Source organism: Orycteropus afer, unplaced genomic scaffold, assembly GCF_000298275.1.
Source record: "Orycteropus afer afer isolate SDZICR_OR568_19922 unplaced genomic scaffold, OryAfe1.0 scaffold00099, whole genome shotgun sequence".
NCBI classification, from domain to species: Eukaryota; Metazoa; Chordata; class Mammalia; order Tubulidentata; family Orycteropodidae; genus Orycteropus; species Orycteropus afer.
In genome coordinates, this window is record NW_006921686.1 from 2,019,152 (window position 1) to 2,038,947 (window position 19,796).

The 19,796-nt window shown below is 58.3% G+C and overlaps 1 protein-coding gene across 1 annotated transcript in view; it reads left to right on the forward strand.

The window, feature by feature from the left end:
* NAPA (NSF attachment protein alpha) overlaps nt 1-19,565 on the forward strand; it is a 34,395-nt gene extending 14,830 nt beyond the window's left edge. The window contains exons 2-11 of the mRNA XM_007942867.2: nt 1,475-1,554; nt 6,389-6,505; nt 10,984-11,030; nt 12,194-12,271; nt 12,408-12,463; nt 12,559-12,643; nt 13,349-13,453; nt 16,792-16,860; nt 18,494-18,544; nt 19,464-19,565. Coding sequence (XP_007941058.1) covers nt 1,475-1,554; nt 6,389-6,505; nt 10,984-11,030; nt 12,194-12,271; nt 12,408-12,463; nt 12,559-12,643; nt 13,349-13,453; nt 16,792-16,860; nt 18,494-18,544; nt 19,464-19,565 — 790 coding nt within the window. The remainder of the gene's footprint in view (nt 1-1,474; nt 1,555-6,388; nt 6,506-10,983; nt 11,031-12,193; nt 12,272-12,407; nt 12,464-12,558; nt 12,644-13,348; nt 13,454-16,791; nt 16,861-18,493; nt 18,545-19,463) is intronic.
* Nucleotides 19,566-19,796: the final 231 nt, after the last annotated feature.

The following is a 19,796-nucleotide window of genomic DNA, read 5'->3' on the forward strand; positions in this document are numbered from 1 at the left end:
TTACTGTTCACTGCAGATTAGTCAAGTAAGCACCCTTAAGCTCATGCTTAGTCTTACTGGGTCCTCCATCCCTGTCAGGAATTTTAAATCTGAAAAGAGGCTTTGATTCTGTAGGAAGGTGCAGTAGGGTTGGAGAAAAACAGATGCCAGCCGTACCTAGAAGCAGAATCTTTTTTCCTTTTTTATTGTGATTTGGGTGAAAGTTGCAGAACAAGTTCACTTTCCATACAGCAGCTCACATATACTTTGTCTCATGACATTGACCACAATTCACCACAATGCAACAGCTGCCCTCCCACTTCCTCCCCATAGTTACCTCTTCCCTGTGTCCATCCCTCCATGCACCCCTGCCCCCTGAGCTGTCTCCCTGGGCAGACACAGCCCTTCTATTCTCCCATGATTGTTCTCTCCAAGGAGTGTATCTGCCTAATGTGAACGTTCAGCTCATAAGCCTGTTTGTCTGGAAGCCACAGGAGTGGGTTCAATTCCAGACCTGAAGGGCAGCTAGGGGCCACAGCCTCAGGGGTTCCACCAGGCTCTATCGGACCAGCAAACCTGGGCCCTTTTTTTTTTAAATGATTTTGAGTTTTGTTCCACATTGTAGAAGCAGAATCTTTGATGTGATGAAAAAATGTGAAATGGTTCACTACCGATTAGTAAGTAAGCACAAGGAAGCCTGTGCGTTAGCTCACTTATTGAATAATCTGCCCCTGCCCTGGTGGCATAGTACTTAAGCACCTGGCTGCTAACTGAAAAGTTGACAGTTTGAACCCATTAACCACTGTCTGGAAGGAAGATGTGGCTGGCTGATTCTATAGAAGTGAAAGCCTTGGAAACCCTGTGGGGCAGTTCCACTCTGTCCTCTAGGGGCGCTGTGAGTTGGAATAGACTCCACAGTGGTGGGTTTGGTTTGGGCTTTGCTTTAGTAAAGATTAAGGAGCTCTGGTGGTGTAATGGATAAGACATTTGGCTTCTAACCAGGAGGTCAGGAGTTCAAACCCACCAGCTGCTCTGCAGAAAGAAGATGGGGCAATCTACTTCCATAAAGATTTATAGCCTCGGAAACCCAGTGGGGGTCTTTGTGAATCGGGATTGACTTGATGGCAGCAGGAGTGGCTGGTGGGTTTGAACTGCCAGCCTTCTGGTGAGCAGTCAAGTGCCTTAGGCACTATGCTACCAGAGCTCAGATTACAGCCTTAGAAACGCTGCAGGCAGTTCTCCTCTGTCCTCCAGGGGCGCTGTGAGTTGGAGTTGTAATCCACTTGACAGTAGAGGGTTTTGTGCTCTGGGTGGAGGGTGAGGGTTTGCACAGACTTGTTTTTGTCTGAGCCAGAGCAGAGGCCACGCCACAGCTGGGTTCTGGAGGGACGTCGTGGGCTTGGAGTGGGGACCCTCTGCTGCCCATGGGGCAGGACGCTTGCTCTCTCTGACAGACTGGACGGTCTCCTTACCTTTTGTCCTTTTCTCCCCACAGAGGTTCATCCAAGATAGAGGAAGCATGCGAAATCTACGCCAGAGCCGCAAACATGTTCAAAATGGCCAAAAACTGGAGCGGTAGGTGACAGGCCCGTGCCTGAGCTAGAGAGCCGCCTCACTCCTGCTTCTCTCGCTCTTGGCTCGCAGTCCTGAAGGCCCGGCCGGGAGGGCCGCCTAGCTGTCCCCTCCTTTCACGCCATCTGCCACCTCACTGGCCGGCTGCCTGGCAGTCATTTGGTGTCCACTGGGTGGATTTTCACCTTGGTCTCGGGCTTGGAGACAGGCTGTAAAGCAGGGAGGTAAATGGGTCATTGACTCCAGAGCCTTGTGGGTTGCTGTGCAAGTCGAGCTCTTGATGGCTCTGTCCCTAAAGGCAGGATCTAATATGTCCCTGAAACTCACCTGGCTTCTTTCAGAGTTCTAGGCTGCGAAGAGAGTGGCAGGGAGCAATTTCAAGTAGTAACGTTCTTGGTTTCTCTTAGAGGCAGCCCTGCCAAGAAGTCTTGGAGGGTGGTTCTTCTTGTTGGGGGCCGGTGAGCTGATTCCGACTCACAGTGACCCCATGTGATGGTGTAGACCTGCCCCATGGGGTTTCCTAGGCTGTCGTCTGGACCCAAACACATCCCCTGGTCTCTCCTGAGCAACTGCTGGCTGAGTTCAAATTGCTGACCTTTTGGTTAGCGGCCGAGTGCTTCACTGATTTACCACCAGGGCACTTTAGGGTCACTCTGCGTGGAATTGACTCAATAGCACATGACCTGTTTGGAGGGAGGGCCCGATAAAGGTAGCTTCCTGGAGGAGAGAGTAACATGATAATGATCACATTAAATCCACCTGCTGTTTCCACACACTGTGCTAAGCTCCAGGCCCCCATCGCTTAATTGAATTATGATGGCAGTCCTATGAGAAGAGGTACCATTACTGTTGTTGTTGTTGTTTGCCTTTGAGTCGGCCTGACTCATAGCGACCCCTCCTTGGGTTTCCGAGGCAGATATCACTATGGAAGTAGGATTGCCCAACCTTCCTTCCGAGGAGTGGCTGGTGGGTTTGAACCGCCAGCCTTCCGGTGAGCAGTCAAGTGCCTTAGGCACTATGCTACCAGAGCTCCTGGTACCATTACTACCACATTTAATAGATTTGGAAACTGAGGCTCAGCTGAGCCCCTCGCCCAAAGTGTCACACCTGGTGCGTGAGAGGCCCGGGATTCAGAAGCTGGGCTGTGACGCCAGAGCCCAGGCGCTTCACCTGCCACGCATTGCCTCACTCGGCTTCGTGTCACAGCTCCAACCGACAGTGTGGCCTGGGAAGCCACTTGACCTCTCCTTATCTGCTTCCTCCTCAGTGTCGTCGTCGTTGTTGTTAGGTGCCAGTGAGTCATCTCCAACTCATAGTGACCCTGTGGACAACACAACAAAACACTGCCTGGTCCTGCACCAGCCCCACAGTCCCTGCCGTACCTGAGCCCGTCGCTGCAGCCGTTGTGCCAGTCCATCTCGTTGAGGGCCTTCCCCTCTTTGTTGACCCTCCACCTTACCAAGCATGACATCCTTCTCCAGGGAATGGTCCTTTCTGACATGACTATTCTGGTTCCCTAGTGCCAGTCTGACAAGGAATATACCACAAATGGGATGGCCTTAACAACAGGAGTTTATTCTCTTACAGTTTGGAGGCTTTAAGTCCAAGTTCAGAGTGCCAGGCTCTAGGGGCTGGGGGAAAGCCCCTCATCCTTGGGGTTCAGCTCTGCCTCTTGCTCCCAGCCCACAGAAGCTGGAGGCTTTTCTTCACACAATTGCTGGCTGCTGAGGCTGACAAACCCAAGGTTGACAAGTAAAAAGGCACAGTCCCCATGTTACCAAACCACACGGCAGCCATGAATTCAAGTCCATTGTTAATCACAAGGTCGGCAGAGCATAGCATGGTGCTGAACAACGACATGGCTACATGCAGGGTTCAAGGTGCCATGAGCTAGAGACCATGCCCAAGGCTTCTCCTTATATACTGGAAGCAGACCACGTCCCAAAGGCAGCTACTCAGCTGCTTGTGGTAGATCCCACAATGGAGTTGATTTCCAGTCTCATCACGGGGAATAACTACCACCAGCTGCCCAGCCACTCAGCCAGGCCCAGCCACGCTGACCCACAAACCTAACTGTCACAATGACCAAAGGAGGTGAGATGAAGTCTGACCATTCTTGCTTCCAAGAAGCATTCCAGCTGCACTTCTTCCAGGACAGATCTGCTCATTTTTCTGGCAGTCCATGGTATTTTCCGTATATTCGCCAGCATCACAGCTCCAGCGCATCAGCTCTTCTTCAGCCTTCCTCATTCATCGTCCAGCTCTCACAGGCATCTAGAGTACAGTGGGGAAAATAAGAGCCCACCCCTCAGGCCAGGACGTGGGTCCGTGGCCTCAGTGCTGAGGGAGTGGCGGTGCCTGCGAGCCTCCCTGACTCCTGTGAGCCGTCCTTGTTGTGTGTTGCCCTTGTTTCTGATTGATGATGACTCCATGTGACAGTAGAACTGCTCCATAGCGTTTTCCAGGCTGTGACCTTTTGGAAACAGGTCATGAGGTGCCTGTGTGAGTTTGAACCACTAACCTTGCAGCTGGTAGCCAAGCACTGAGCTGTTCTCACTGCAGCGGGGGCAGACACGTCAAGGGCATGGGTGCCACGCCTGGGCATCTGGCACCCACAGCAGTGACCTGAAGGAGGGCCTCCTGGGCGGTGTGGCTGCTGGGACACGCCTGGGGTCTGGCGGCGCGTGGTGTAGGGCCGTGGAGGCTCTGCCCACATGGCTTTGATGTCTCTGCTTAGACTCTGTGAGGCTCAGGCTTGATTGGGATCCACCCAGGAGAGGTGAGGGGAGAGGTTAGAAAAACCCACACACAAAGCGTGTTTGAAGGTGCCCTGGTAGCACAGTGGTTAAGTGCTCGGCTGTGCACCGAAAGGTCAGCAGTTTGAACCCACCAGCCCCTCTGCAGGAGAAAGACTGGCAGTCTGCTTCCATGAAGACAGCTTTGGAGACCCTGTGGGCAGCTCTGCTCTGTTCTAGACTCGCTGTGATTCAGAATCAGGTTTATTTTTTTTTTTTTTTTGAAGCCCGTTTGGGGCTTCAAGTGTAGGGGAGATTTGCTCAAGGAAATACAGCAAGAAACCCTGTTTGGGGACTCAAGGTGGAACTTTCTGACAAGGAAGAGGAAACAGGGAGGGGGGACCAGGGAGGCGGGGGAGGGTGTCCCGGAGAAGCTGATCATTGTCACCATCAACAGAAGTTCTTGGTTTCCTAAAAATTAGAAAAAAAAAATCCCTAAAAATCAGTCTTGGAGGAAGTATGGCCAGAATGCTGCTTGAAGCAGGAACAGGCAGACTTGGTCTCACCTCCTTTGGTCATGTTGTCAGAAGGGACCACTCCCTGGAGAAGGGTATCATGCTTGATAAAGTGGAGGGTCATCGAAAGAGGGGAAGGCCCTTGGCGAGATGGACTGGCACGGTGGCTGCAGTGATGGGCGCAGGGATCGTGAGGTGGCACAAAACAGTGTTTCGTTCTGGTGTACACAGGGTTGCTGTGGGTCAGAGCTGGCTCACCGGCACCTAGCAACAGGTAGAAGTTTTTCCTGAACTTACACAAAATACATTGTGTGTAAAGCTGAATGCCATGTGTGATTCTAGCTCCCGAGCTAATCAGGTGCCAGTAGAAGGAATAGAGCCCTGGTGGTGCAACAGTTATGCACTTAGCGCCTAACCGAGAGGTTGGTGGTTCAAACCTGAAGGTCGGCGGCTCAGCGGGAGGAGGCCCTGGTGCTCTCCCGTGGGAACACAGCCTGGGAAACCCTGGGGCAGCTCTCCTCCGTCACGTGGGGTCGCCGGGAGTCGGAACCACTGGATGCCACTCACCTCACCAGGGAAGGAGGGCGTGGGTTCAGTCACAGGGATGTTGCTTGTCACCTAAAACTTATGCCCTCCCCCGTGAACTCAGACAGAAGGCCCAGCCACCTGCCCCCGTGACAGCCCCTCTGCAGGCTTGGCGCTCTCACGAACAGTGATGACGCCCCGTGGACGGGAATCTGGACAGTGTCGTGTACTCGGCCGCTCAGGTTCCGGGAAGGGGTGGGCCTCTCAGTCCTCTCCCGGTCCCAGGAGCACGTGCTTTGGGCTCGGCTGGAGAAGGACGAAGGGAAGAGCCGCAGGTCGGCACTGCGGCACCACTTCCCGGGGAGCAGCGATGACCCGGGCGAGGTGCCCAGGACGGCTGGCTCGGGGGTGCTCCGGTGCCCTTTGCCCGCGGGCACTGGCCCCTGTCCTCGTGCTCCTGGTGTCTGGGCCGTTCCTCTCTAGACCCGTAGCCCCGGAGGGGTGGCGCCTGCAATGACAGAGGTGCTGGGGGGGGGGGTTAGACAGGAAGAGCCTCCCGGTGTTGGGGGGCTGGGAGAGCGGAAGCAGCTTTGGGGGCTTGTGTGTTTAATTGAATTGCCTCTTTCTTCCCTCACCCCCTCTCTTCGCTCGCCATGCCCACTGCTCACCTACAGTGCTGTTTGGTGGGGGGTCTGAACTCGGGTTCAAGGCTCCCCTTGGGAGGACTGCCGTGGTCAGGAGGGGAGGCCTCGGGTCGGTACCCTGTGTGCATCTTAAATTTGCCTTCTTGGAGCCGTGGGGATGGTGGCCTGAGATGCTGGTGAAGGCTGGGGCTCGGGACGTGGGGTCTTAGCCAGGGCTCTGGTGCTCTTCTGTACACCTGGGAGCTCGGGGCTCCCCTGCGAGGCCAGGCTCCTGCCTTGGTCAGAACGGCCAGGAGTACTTCCGGGGGCTTCGGCAGCAGGGCTCGGAGGGTGAGGTCTAGTCCTCACGCGGCCAGTCTCTCCCCTTCTTGCCCCTCTGCAGCCAGGCTCACCCTTCTCTTCCCCCCTTCTCTTCCAGCCGCCGGCAATGCTTTCTGCCAGGCGGCCCAGCTGCACCTGCAGCTGCAGAGCAAGCACGATGCCGCCACCTGCTTTGTGGACGCCGGCAACGCCTTCAAGAAGGCGGACCCCCAAGGTGAGCCTGTGTGCACACGACCCACACGATTGTGGGCTGGCTGCCCTGGGCCCAGGGTGGAGAGATGACCTCGGGTTTCCACGCAGCCTGTTTGCCAGGCTGGCCGGAAGGCACTCGGGGCCAGTCGAGCGCTAACGTCACGCTTGGGTCCTCTCCACCTGGCATTTGCCTCCAAGCCAGGCCCCCCCCCCCGCCTCCCCCGCTTCTGTGCAGCTGAAGGCTCCTCCCTCCCGCAGCCTGGGAGAGCGAGCGGGAAGCCGGGAGGGTGGGAGCGCTGTTCCACATCCCCTGCCTCTCTGCCAGAGGGCTGGGCGGGGAGAGCAGAAACTGCTCGTTGCCAGAATTAACACGCAGAAGCGGGTGGGCGACTGCAGGCCAGCCAGGTAGGAGTCACTGCCGGAAAAGGAGCGGAAATTCTCCCACCTGGCGTCTCTGCGTCCTGGGGAGGAACGTCAGAGGGAACACGGTCTCAGCCAGAGTAGCCAGGAAGAAGTTACTTAAAATGAGAGCTGCCGGGCCAGAGCCTGGCTGGGAGCTGGCACCCTGCAAGGAGCGGTCTGTCCCCCTGGCTCTTCCTGAAGTGAACGCTCAGCCTGGGGCTCCAGCCTGTGCATGTCATAGGCGGGAGTTTTCATTGACTCATTTTTAATCTCAGGGCCAGGCGTAGGTCACTAATTCTTCCCTTTAAAAAGAACGAGCATCTCCTGTTACCGGAAGGGGCACCGTGGCTCAGTGGTATAATCTTCGTCTTCCACGTGGGCGGCCCGAGTTCCAGTCCCTGTCAGCGGGCCTCATGCGAATCCAGCCCCCGCCGTCAGGGCCACGTGCTTGGTGCTGTGGCCCACCCCCCCACCCTCACCCCCGTCTGTCAGGGCCGTGCTTGGTGTCGTGGTGCTGAGCGGGTTCCAGCAGAACTTCCAGGCTGACACTAGGCAGAAAGGCCTGGCAGCCTGCTGGCAAAAATCAGTCACTGACACCGTGGATCACCACAACAGAGACAACAATCAGAGCGCAGGACTGGGCAGCGTTTTGTTACATTGGCCCCAGTGAGTCAGGGGCCGACTCAGTGACGGCTGCCAGCTGTCACCAGCCTCTTAAAGAACAGGGAAGCTGCGTTGCCGGTTGTCATCAAGCCTGTCCTGACTCCCGGCGACACCGTGTGTGCGGTGTAGAACTGCCCCACGGGGCTTTCAGGGCTGCAACCCTTCAGGGCACACCACCAGGCCTTTCTTCCAGGGCACTTCTGGGTGGGTTTGACCCGCCAGCCTTCTGGTTAGTAGGCCAGCGCTGAACCGTCTGTGCCACCCACAGACTGCAGGAAATACCTGATCAGGAGAGAGCTGTTAGCGACAGGGCACCGACGGTCCCCGAGCAGCCTGAGCTCTCACACGGCACTCCAGAGGGACTAGTGTGCCCTGTCACCAGGGGCTCTGGGCTCCCAGGCATGGGTTTGGTCTCTGCAGACCCAGCAGCATGTGTCTGTTCCCACACTGACCGCCCAGGTATCTCATACGTAGTCACTGGATGCGCTGTGGGGTGGAGCTCCCGGGGGGGTGCTCTGTGCACACGCGAAGCTCAGCACCCCTGGCGGGTAGCGCCGGGCCATGGTGGGCCCCGTGGGTGGCATTAGGATGACCCGGGGCACCCCTGGGCTTTCTTCCTGCTTGACTCATGGAGGGAAGGCTCCACGTCTGCCACAAAGCCCCCTCCTCCCCAGCCTTCCCTTCTGGTCTCCGGGGAGCTAGTCGACCTGGAGACGCCGGCTCAGTACCTGTGCCGTGTAGCTGCTGCTCCCGAGCCACGGGAGGACTGGTTCCTGGCCCGCCCTGTGATGTGTGCACAGGGCCGTGTGCTCTCTGAACAAGCCCAACATTTCCCACAGGCAGGCCCTACTCGGGCCCATGGTGCTGCAGCTTCCCCTCCCAGCCTGCGATTTGGCCTGCCTGGCTCTGCGGTGACACCCTGCAGCAGTGTGGCTGCTAAAGATGCAGCCTTCAGAAGCAGGGAGGGGCTGCGGAGTCCCGGACGGGAGGACAGTGTGTGAAGTGACAGGGTGACCATGCTGCCCGTGTGAGCACAGCCCGGGACCTCTCTGAGACGGGGCAGGGCAGGGTGCGTTTGGCTGGCCTGGCAGGCAGCAGGCGGGGCTGTCGTGCCGGGGAGAGCCTAATTTGGGCACAGCTGGCAAGGAGGAGCGTTGGCTGGAGCCCTGGGTGCTCAGCACTGAGCAGGGGGTTGTGAGCGGGGCCCTACCCTTCCGGCACTGTGGCCAGCCTCAGGGTTGGGGAAGGGGCACATTTGAGCCAAGGGTTGACAACTGCACTGTGTCTGGATCGGCCAGGCGTCGCACAGAAGCTCCAGGGCAGCTGTGTGTAGACAGCACGGGCCTGGCCCGTGAGCTGAGAGCAGCTGACCCCCTCGAGCCCCTGGCAGGTTCCTGGATCTCTGAGCCCCATCTTCTCACCACTAAAGTGTAGGAGAAAAGGGAGACCCCTGTGCAGGTGTGCCCCTCACGGCTCTGGGGCATGATGAATGTTCTGGAAGAGATGGTACTCAGGCAAGCAGCCTGGGCCCCCACCGCCTGCCTCCTGGCCAGGAGCCTCTTGAAAGAGAACCAGGGGCCTGGTGGGACCATTTGTAACTAGTCCAGTGGTTTCAAGCGGGTGGCAGCCTCCCTGAGGCCTATCCTGATTGCAGGTGTCCTCACCCGTGCCACTCATGTCAGCACTTCTACGGGACTTTCCCCAGGACCTGGATAGGCCGCCGGGGGCCTGGCAGATCACCCTCCCCCTCAGCCGAGTTGGGCTGCACTGTGCAGGGGTCTGGTGGCCGGGAGGAGATGATGTCTGCCATTGGCATCCGCTCTGGGTGGACGCGGCCTGGGAAAGTAGCTTAGCTTAAACCTGCCTGTGGGCCGAGCACAGCCTGAGCGGGAGGTGCCCCCGCTTGCACCCCCCGTCCGTTCCCGGTGCCCACGGCATACTCCTGTCCATTCCCGGTGCCCACGGCGTGCCTGGTGCTCAGCACAGGCTTTTCACCCATTGCTCCATGCTTGGCCCCACTTCAGAGGAGGAAGTAGGCCGAGACCCGGGGGTGGCCGGGGAAGGCTCCCCAGAGGCAGGAGGGGCCGCAGGGCCTGGGTGCTCCACTAACCCTGTCTCCTTACACCAGTGCCCTCAGTGGCCCCGGCTTGGGCTGGAGGATCCTGGAAGCCCCTTGCCAGCTCCCATCCTTGTATGCCAGCTGGAGGAGGGGTGAGGCTGGCACAGGCCCCCTAAGAGCTCGAGCTGCACACCTCGGTGTTGCCGCAGCAGGGTGTCCCCCAGGCATCCTGAGGACCTGAGAGAAGCCGGTTGTGGCCTGTGTGTCAGTGGCTTGTCTGGGAGCATGTCTCAGGGACATCCCTGGTGGCCTCTTGCTTCAGGGACAGAAGTTCTGGCCAAGGTCTCAGAGCAAGGAGCAGGCGTGACGGGGTCTTCACTCCGTGATGCCCTGTTGCTGCTCAGGAGGAACTCCCCCTGAGCTGCTGCCCCGCGGAGCGCTGAGAGCCCACAGGGGCTGGTGGCGGCAGGCCCAGGGTGGTCACCGCGGGAGCCTGTGCTGCCGCCCGCCCCAGCTGTTCATCTCACCCCGGGGCAGCAGGGGCCCCTTCCGCCTGCCAGGACCTTCCTCCCCGCCCCCAGCTGCTCCTGTGGGCTTTGCTCTGTTGGAGCCAGTGGTCCAGCTTCCATCTGGGCCCTGGGGGTGGGACACGGACGGCCAGGCGCTCAGCCTCCCCTCCCCCATGCTGCGTCCTCCTGTGCTGCCTTCAGATGGTGTTAACAAACCTGCCCGTCTCTGCTGGAGGATGCCGCCCACGCCTGCTTTTCTCTCGCCTCCAAATAACTTTGTCAGGGAAAAAAAAAAAAAGCCGCTTTTCCCAAGCTGAAAAGCTCGCAAGAGAGGCACAATGCAGGTACTCCCTGTTCCCGCAGGGCCGCCCTGGCTGGTGGCTGTGGGAAACCTGTGCTTTGAAGTAGTGACTTCCTAGGGGAACAGACAGGGCGTGAGAGGAGGGTCTCACCCAATGTGGGGAGAGACGGGGGAAGGGCCTTGGTGCTCAGTGGGCGGGCAGGGTCCCACCATGAGAGATGTTGTTCCTCTGCCTCAGTGGCAGGCGGCCCCCCCACCCCTCCGTACCAGCTGCTCTGCCCTTGGACAGTAGGCTGTCTTTGGCCGTTTGTGCTCCGGACACCCTGGGAGTCTGGCAGCAGGCTGACTGCCACTGGCTGCGCCCTGTCTCCAAGGCGGCTGGGAGGTGACATGGGCCCCGCACGTCATCACACACGCAGGAGGACTGAGTCTGGCAGAGCTTCCCCAGCAAGGGGATCCCTTCACCCCACCTTCACAAAGGGAGGGGTCAGGAGGATGGAGTGTAGCCCTGGCCACCCCACCCCACGGCGACTTCGGGGGCTCACTTCTCCCTCTTCTCTCCCCAGAGGCCATTAACTGCCTGATGCGGGCCATCGAGATCTACACAGACATGGTAAGGGGCGGCTGCTGGCTTGCCGCTGCCCACAGAGCCGACCCCGAGGGCCCGCAACCAGGGCTGTGGTGGCCCGCGTGGGCCTGGGCTGGCTTCTCCTGCAGCCCTTCTAGGCCCCTGGGAGCACCCTGTCAGAGAGGCCTCCCACCTCCCCACCAGCCTGGCTCCCGGCCCACCACACCCCTGTCCCCGCCCTCCAGGCCAGCGGTGTTCTCCCTGGTCCAGTGCTTCTCCCCATGGCCAGCCCTTCCTGCCAAGTGTCCCTTCTGATGGATTCGCTCCTCGGGACAGAGGGCTGGGTGGGACCAGAGCAGGGGCCTCTCCTTCAGATAGGGGGCCTGAGGCGGCAGAAGATGGGAACGCTCCGGGCTTCTCTCAGCACCTTGCTTTTCGCCTCTCGTCTGTCTGTCTGTCTCCACACACACACACACACACACACACACACACACGCCCCGCCCCACCCCTGTGGTATCAGGCTCCTGCAGGAGCACTGGTCCCACCCCTATGCTCTTGGTGATCTGTGTCTGGGACAATGGCATAGCACTGCTTAGAATGCGAGCTGTCACAGCCACGTGCCAAGGGGCTCGGACACATGAGATGACGTGCTCAGGAAGTTAGGAGGCCTGAGGGCTGGCCTGGCAGCAGGGTGCCCAGGCAGACCAGCCCCTGTACAGAGCAGCAGGGGCAGCACACAGGACATGGGCTGGAGGCGGGCAGCGGGCATCTCAGCCCCTTGAGCTGGGGACCTCCTCGGAGAAGCATGAGGCATCCACAGAGGCCACTAGAAGGGCTGGCCCAGTGGCACATGCGACGTGTGGGGACTCCGGCCATCAGTCCTGTACCTCCCAAGCTTCCTGGGCTGTCCTTCCGCCTCTCAACGTCTGTTCAGTGCTTCCTGGGGATGGGGCGTGTGCTCGGTGTGGCTGCACACAGGACGGACACTGAGCCCAGAGCTGTGGGGGAACTTGCCCATGGTCCCCAGCTCGGGCAGCACACACACAGGGTCCCTAACACCCAGCTCCCTTTAAGCCCTGTGCCTCTCCACTTCCCAGTGCCCTCCTCTGCACGCCTCACCTCGGAGGGACCTGAGGGTCATGGGCGCACTGGGTGGGGGTGGGCCTGTAGGATATCATGGCACAGTGGGCCCTCCCGTGTCTCTGCAGGGCCGGTTCACGATCGCGGCCAAGCACCACATCTCCATCGCTGAGATCTATGAGACGGAGCTGGTGGACATTGAGAAGGTCGGTGGACAGGAGCAGGGGCCAGGGCTTCCCTTCTGGTGTTGGGGTGCAGGGTGCATTTGAACCAAGGGTCTGGTGTGTCTAGGCCTGCACTAGCGGCCCCCGTCCCCAAGCCCACACCCCCATGTCTCCCCAGGCCATCGCCCACTATGAGCAGTCTGCAGACTACTACAAAGGCGAGGAGTCCAACAGGTAACTGGGCTGGTGGCTTCCACGTCCCATCTGCCCCAAGCTCAGGGAGGCCGAGGGGCCTGCCACCACCCACCCTCTCTCCTCCCTTCCTGTAGCTCAGCCAACAAGTGTCTGCTGAAGGTGGCGGGCTATGCCGCCCAGCTGGAGCAGTACCAGAAGGCCGTGGACATCTACGAGCAGGTTGGGCCCTCCTCGTGTCCGTCCCTCCCCGTCAGCCCCCTCGCCGTCACCTTGTACACAGCCTGGCTGTACGCCACCTTGGCCCACCACCCCGGGAGGCGCCCACGCATGCTTGTGCACGTGCATACGGCGTCTGCCCTGCCCCTCTCACAGATGCTTCCTGGACGGTCTAATGAGGCAGACAGACAGGAAGCAGAGTTGGGGCCAGAGGAAGAATGGCCAAGGCCCATGGTGGCCGTGGGCAGGGACGGGGAGGAGGGAGTGTCACATGGGTGCCCAGGCTCCCCTTGCTGTGTGGCGGTTGTTGGGTGGGACCAGGCTGCGCTGGCAGCTGGCCTTGGAGGAGAGGGGGGTGGGCACTGCCTCATGTGTTCCCACTACTGCCGCCTCCCTGCCCACTGAAGTGCCAGCTTCCGGAGGCCCTGACAGCGGCCGCCTCCGCCCGCGCTCGGATGCCACAGGCGGCCCCCAGACACCTGGCATCAGCCCGTGCAGCACAGCCTTGTCTTGCCTTGCCCTCCATCGCCCCACTCTCAGTCACAGACTTGCCAGTGCTGACTTCCCAGAGCGAGGTCCCAGGGCCCTAGGCAAATAGGTCTCCCCTGGGCGTGGACCTGCCCCCAGCAGGCCCCCAAGTGCCTGGCTGACAATCCCGCCCCTTGGTTGCCCACCCCAAGCTCACGGTGTACTTCCACGTGGCCACAGGTGGGGACCAATGCCATGGACAGCCCCCTCCTCAAGTACAGCGCCAAGGACTACTTCTTCAAGGCCGCCCTCTGCCACTTTTGCATTGACATGCTCAACGCCAAGGTGAGCTCAGCCTTCCCCTGATGCCAGCCACTGTCACCCAGGGGTGCCACACCTGTGGCTGCGGGCCACACGGACACAGGCCACGACACCTGCACCCTTCGCAGAGGGGTTATCTCTCATGCTTTCTTGTCAGCCTTTGGATGGGAAGTGTAGTCTCATGTGGCACGTTTCTGCTCTCCTGGCACCTGCCTAGCACCGGGGCCATTTGAGTTTTCAGCTCCTGGCTGGGGGTGCCAGGCTCCGAGCCAGCCACTTCTCTCTGGAGGCGTGTGTTCTGGATCCTTACTGCACCCCATGAAGTAGGCATGGTATCATCCCAGCTTACAATTGGAGACACAGGCTGAGGTGAGAGGCCCTGATCAGGGTCCCCTGCTAGTAAGCTGCAGCCTTGGGCTTCCAGAGCTTTCCACTCCCACTCCCATTACAGCCACAGCCGTGTAGCCCACTGGTTTGCAGGGCTTCTTGTCCGGGAGGCAGTGATGGTAGGGAAGAGGGCATGACCACGGGAAAGGAGTTAGTGGACGTTACGTTGTTTTCCAAAAAAAAAAAAATCATGTTGCCATGGAGTCAGATCCGACTCATAGCGACCCCTCCTTGAGTTTCCGAGGCAGCATCACTACGGAAGAAGATTGCCCAACCTTCCTTCCGAGGAGTGGCTGGTGGGTTTGAACCACCAGCCTTCTGATTAGCAGTCAGGTGTCTTAGGTACTGTGCTACCAGAGCTCCTGGTTTAGATTGTTTTAGTGGATTTTATTTTGTTGTGCAGTCTTAGATTGTACAATGTGTTGGAGGTATCTAACCTTCTCAGACCTCACAAGGTGGGAGAGTGGGCATCCACTCCAGGCTGACTCCCACGAGGCAGGGGGCAGACAGGCCACCGCCCTCCAGACCCTTTGCCAGTTCTGCCACCAGCCACCCCTCCTGCGGCACTCTCCTCTCCTCTGCTGGGTAATTTGTTGCAGTGGCCACACACAACTCAGATCATACTCACAGTTATAGGGTTTATTAGGGAAATAACAGGTTACAGCTCAGGATCAGAGAAGACACAGGATGTAGTTCTTCAGTCAGGACAGCCTCTTCTTCGCCGTGCCCACCGCTCCCTGGCCCTTGCCTCTCAGGCCTCTTGGGGTGTCTCAGCCTCTGTCCTATCGGGCAAGTGTTAGAGAGCTCTTTAGCTCCAGCAGGAAGTGCCCGCAGGCGCTCTGCCCTCTTGCTCCGCGGCCCGGGGATCTGTCTGCTGCTCTCTGGTTCTGCTGCCGCCATTTCCCTGCTGCTAGTTGTCGCTGTCTCTCGCTGTCTCCCTTGTTACAGCTCTCTGTTCCTGGGTCTAGAAGGTTCCAACACAGGGACCCAGGTCTAAAGGACACACTGTACTCCTGGCTCTTCTTGGTGGTCATAAGGTCCCCCCTTTCCACCTCTGGGAGGGATCACTTTAAGCTTAGTGCAATGGCAGAACGGACCAATCCCCTCATGAGGGTTCCAGACACCTAATTTGCAGGGTCCCCCTCCACAATGGTGCCATGCACCTTATTTCCATTATTAACAAGCTGTCCAGTCCCCTTGAGTCACAAGCACTTTATTTGCACAGTCCCACCCAATCCTTGTATGGGAATTACATAGACCATGGCTAGACAGGCCATACTGCGCCACAGGGTTTGCAGAAGACTTGTGCAGACAGTAAGGGAGACTCCTTCGTGTCCCCTCTCCTCTGCAGAGTCTCCCTGTCAGTTCCTTCTTGCTTTCCTGTGGCGTACTTGTTAGAGTGGATGGACCAATACTGATGATCAGTTACTGATTAGGAGTCCCTGGTGGGCAAACCGTTAATGCATTCACCTGCTGACCAAAAGGTTGGCTGCTTGAATTTACCCAGAGGCACCTCAGAAGAAAGACCTGGCAATCCACTTGCAAAAAACCATCCATTGAAAGCCCTGTGGAGCGTAGTTCCACTCTGACACGCACGGGGTCACCATGAGTCAGGATCAACTCAAGGGCAAGTGTTTCTTTATTATTAAGTAAAGCCCGTGGTTTCCACTGGGGTCCACTCTTTGTCTTGTGCAGTCCTGTGGGTTTGGAAAATTGCGTGAGGTCACATGTCCGTTTAACAGCTTCCTGCAGGATCGTTTCACTGCCCTAGAACGCTGTGTTCCCGAGCCACCCTGCGCCCACCCGTCCTCTGACTCCCTGGCAACCACTGGGCTTTTGCTGTCTCTGGACATTCGAGGTGATGGTGTCTGACAGGGGCCCTGCCAGTCTTCTAGTGCTTCCTGGCTGCCTTGCCTCCACCTCCCACCCCCAAAGCTGAAATTAAAGCTCACCTGCCCCCTTCACAGGCACCTGGCCTCATGGGTGTCAGGCTGGTCCAGACCCTGCCGCACCCGACCCCATGCCGCAGCAGGTTGCTGCCCTCTTGGGGTCTGCTGCTTCCCCACTTTCTTTCCTTTTTATTTTTCCTTTAAATGTTTGTTGTTGTTGAGAATCTATACACCAAAACATAGACCAGTTCATCAGTTTCTGCACGTATAGGTCCAAGACTCTGGTCACACCCTGTAAGTGGCACAGTCATTCTTACTCTCCTGAAGGTCAGTAGTTCAAACGCACCAGCTGCTCCGTGCGAGAAAGACGAGACAGTCTATTTCCATAAAGATGACAGCCTTGGAGACCCGTGGGGCAGTCGCTGAGTTGGAATTGACTCGGTGGCTGTGGGTTTGATATTTTTCCTTCCCCCATTCACATATACTCACTGTCCCCTAAGGTTCCTGTCTCACCTTCCAGCCGCTGTTGTCAGCCTGCTTCCATGTTAGACAGTCCTTTCAGAGAGCACAGTGCTCAAGGTGGATGCTTTCGCCCCTTGAACTGAACTAGTTGAGCTAAACAATTGTTTGGGCTTAAGCAAACTTCAGGGGCTATTTTTGGTTTAATGCTTCCCCACTTTTAAAATGGGGGTCACTCGCACTTGACCCTCCCAGGGTCCTGTATAAAGAGGCCTAGTGTGCAGGGTGTGCTCACAGGGGGCACCTGTAACTGTTGTCCCCTGCTCTGACTGTATGCACCTGGATGGACTAGAAAGGCCAGGCGTGGGAAGCGCCGCTGGCCGCCAGCCTGGGAAACCCCCCGTGGCCTCCCCGGCAGCTGTCTCCGGCACCAGGCCAGCCAGGCGTGCAATGAGCTCAGCTCCGTGGAGGTGCCTGCTTGGCGCAGAGCCAGGTGACACCAAGGGAAGTGGGGGAGGAGCACGGTGCTGACTCAAGGCCAGCAGCGCTCCCAGCTCCTTCTGCTGCCCGGCCAGCAGCTCCAGCACACCTGCCCTGCGTTAACGTCTCCTTTCCGTCCTGGCTCAGCTGGCCGTCCAGAAGTACGAGGAGCTGTTCCCGGCCTTCTCCGAGTCCCGCGAGTGCAAGCTGATGAAGGTGAGTGGAGCCGGCCCCACAGCCCTGCCCTGACCTTGCTCTGCTCAGCCGGCTCTGGAGGTTGGGGCGTCACTGCAGGCTGCTAACCTAGAGGTCGGCAATTTGAACCCACCCAGTGGTGCCGTGGAGGAATGTCCTGGCGATCTGTGCCTGTAAAGATTACAGCCAAGAAAGCCCTAGGTAGCAAGGTTATGGTCATTACTTGGTCACAGCCAGCTACCAGAGGGACCGAATAGTTGATCCTGTGGGCTTGGGACCATAGTCGCAGGGGACATCAAGCTCAATTGGCATAACATACTATACAAAACATTGTTCTACCTACTACTTTGGCGAGTAGCGACTGGGACCTTAAAAGCTAGGAAGCTGCCATCTAGATGCAACAACGGGTCTCTCCTCGTCAAGAAGAAAGAAGAAAACCAAAATTAATGGAAACAATCGGTCCTAGCGACTGGTACACCATCCGATCTGCAACCTATACAACTATGAGACCAGAAGAACTAGATGGTGCCCAGCTACCACTGCCATCCACTTGGAAGGGATGTAGGATATCCTGCTTAAAGAGGGAGAACAATGTGGTACAAAACTCAAAATCATTTGGAGGCAAAAAAAAAAGAAGAAGAAGGTGGGGACCAGGTTTGCTGGTCCAATAGAGCCTGGTGTAACCACTGAGACTATGGCCCCTAGCTGCCCTTCAGGTCTGGAATTGAACCCACAACTGTGGTTTCCAGCCAAACAAAGTACAGGCATGTGAGTTGAACATTTACCTCAAGTAGACACACGCCCTGGAGAGAACAATCATGGGAGAAGGAAGGGCTGCTTATGCACAGGGAGATAGCTCAGGGTGCAGAAGAGTATGAAGGGATGGACACTGGGAGGAGGTAACTATGGGGAGGAAGTGGGAGGGGAGCTGCTGCATTGTAAATTTTGGTCAATGACATGAGACAAAGTATATGTGAACTGCTGTATGAAAAGTGAATTTACTCTGTAAATCTTCACCCAAATCCTAAAAAAAAAAAAAAAAGAAAGAAAGCCCTAGGCAGCAGTTCCCCCCTGTAACACGGGGGTGCCGTGAGTTAGAGTCAGTTTGCTGGTAGTGGGTTTCGTTTCTCGGGGGCCATGGATGGGGAATCGGGGGCTTGGACTTTGGTTATTATGATCACCAAGATTTGCACAAAACAGAGTTGCGCTTGGGGGTGTTTGCCTCTTCTGCCATTTGGGTCTCCGTTTGTGAGAAGAGTATGACTCGGGCGGTGATGGGCTCAGGCAGAGCAGGAGGCCTGGTGATGACCCCGAGTGCACACTTCCCATGAGGCTTTTTTTGTCACTGGGAGTGAGTGATTTGGGGATGAATAAGGAGCCCCAGTGGCCCAAACAATTGAAAGGTCTGGCTGCTAACCACAAGATCAGCAACTCACCCCCCATCGCGGCTCTGCAGAATAAAGAGCTGGTCGCCTGCTGCTGTAAAGCCTACAGCCAGAAAACCCTGCATGGGGCAGCTTTCTGTCACATGGGGTCAAAAACAGCCACAGCAGATTAGGGGATCGTCACTGCCAGTGAGCCCCCGGGTGAGCCCCCCAGACCTGTGTGCGGAGTCCCACCCAGGCTCTAACCCCTGCTGCCGTTTGCCTCACAGAAGCTGTTAGAAGCCCATGAGGAGCAGAACGTGGACAGTTACACTGAGGCGGTGAGTGGCCGGCAGGGTGCTGGGTCCTCCAGGGGGCGGGTCACTGGGCACGCAGCTCTTGTCTGAGGCACACGCCAGGAACGTCTCCCTTTTTGATTAACCTCTGGCCCTTGGCTGTGAATCGCTTTCTGCAGTCACCTGGGAAGCCTCTCAGGTCACCCAAGAGGCACAGGGAGTGTCCTCCCTGATGTATGATTGGTGACACTGAGGCTGAGAGAGGTGAGGCAGCAGAGCTGGGCTCAGCCTCTGGGGGTCTGCTTGGAAGGTCCCGCTCCCTGCACCCCTCGGAGTCCCCTTGGGCCGGCCCACTCCTGGCCCTCTGGGTGGCCCAGACAAGCAGCGGGGGCAGGGAAAGGGTTTCTGGCATCCCCCCACCCCCAGTCCTGATGGGAAGTAGAGCTGGGGTGGGCCAGTGGCGCTGGGAGCACGCCCACGCACATGTCTGCTTGGCTCTGCCCTCCGTTCGGTTCTGAACATTCTGGAACCCGACTGGGGCCAGCTCAGGCGGCTGTGGTACCGCCTTAACTGAGGACAGAGGCGAAGCCTTCTGGGCTGTCCTGCCCCACGGTGGACACGGGCTCTGGGCAGCTCAGCTCAGCGGCCTGAGGCAGAGGAAGTGGCGGTGCAGGGGTAGAGGCTCAGTCCCCGTCGCCCAGTCACGGCTGCTGTGCACTGGCCTGTTTGATGCCCTCCTGCCTCAGTTTACCACCCATGAAACCAGAAGCTGGACCTTTCTATTTAAGCTACAAAATCTTCCTTCTTCTCTCAAAGAACTCTCCAGCCAGAGTCGGAAAGACAGATCAAGGGGGTGGTGGGCAGTGGTCGGGCTTCCCCCACCTTTCCAGAGACCAGGGCTGGAGGGGACTGGGGGCGGGGGAGGGTGCCCGGGGGGTGCCCGTGCTCACTCACACGCCCCCAGGTGAAGGAGTACGACGCTATCTCGCGGCTGGACCAGTGGCTCACCACCATGCTGCTGCGCATCAAGAAGACGATCCAGGGCGACGAGGAGGACCTGCGCTAGGCCCCGCCCCTCCTCGCCAGGCCCCGCCCCTCCTCGCCAGGCCCCACCCCAACCCTGCGCTACAGGCTCCAGTGAGGGCCGGGTGCCGTCAGTGAGGCGACGTGGGGCTTCAGGCCTTGGCTGGAGCCTTCTCCCCGCCCCACCTGAGCGGGCTCGCAAGTCAAGGCCCCGTGCGCGTGGGCTCTGCACAGAGGCTGGACCTGCTGGCCGGACGGTCGACCTCTGACCTTG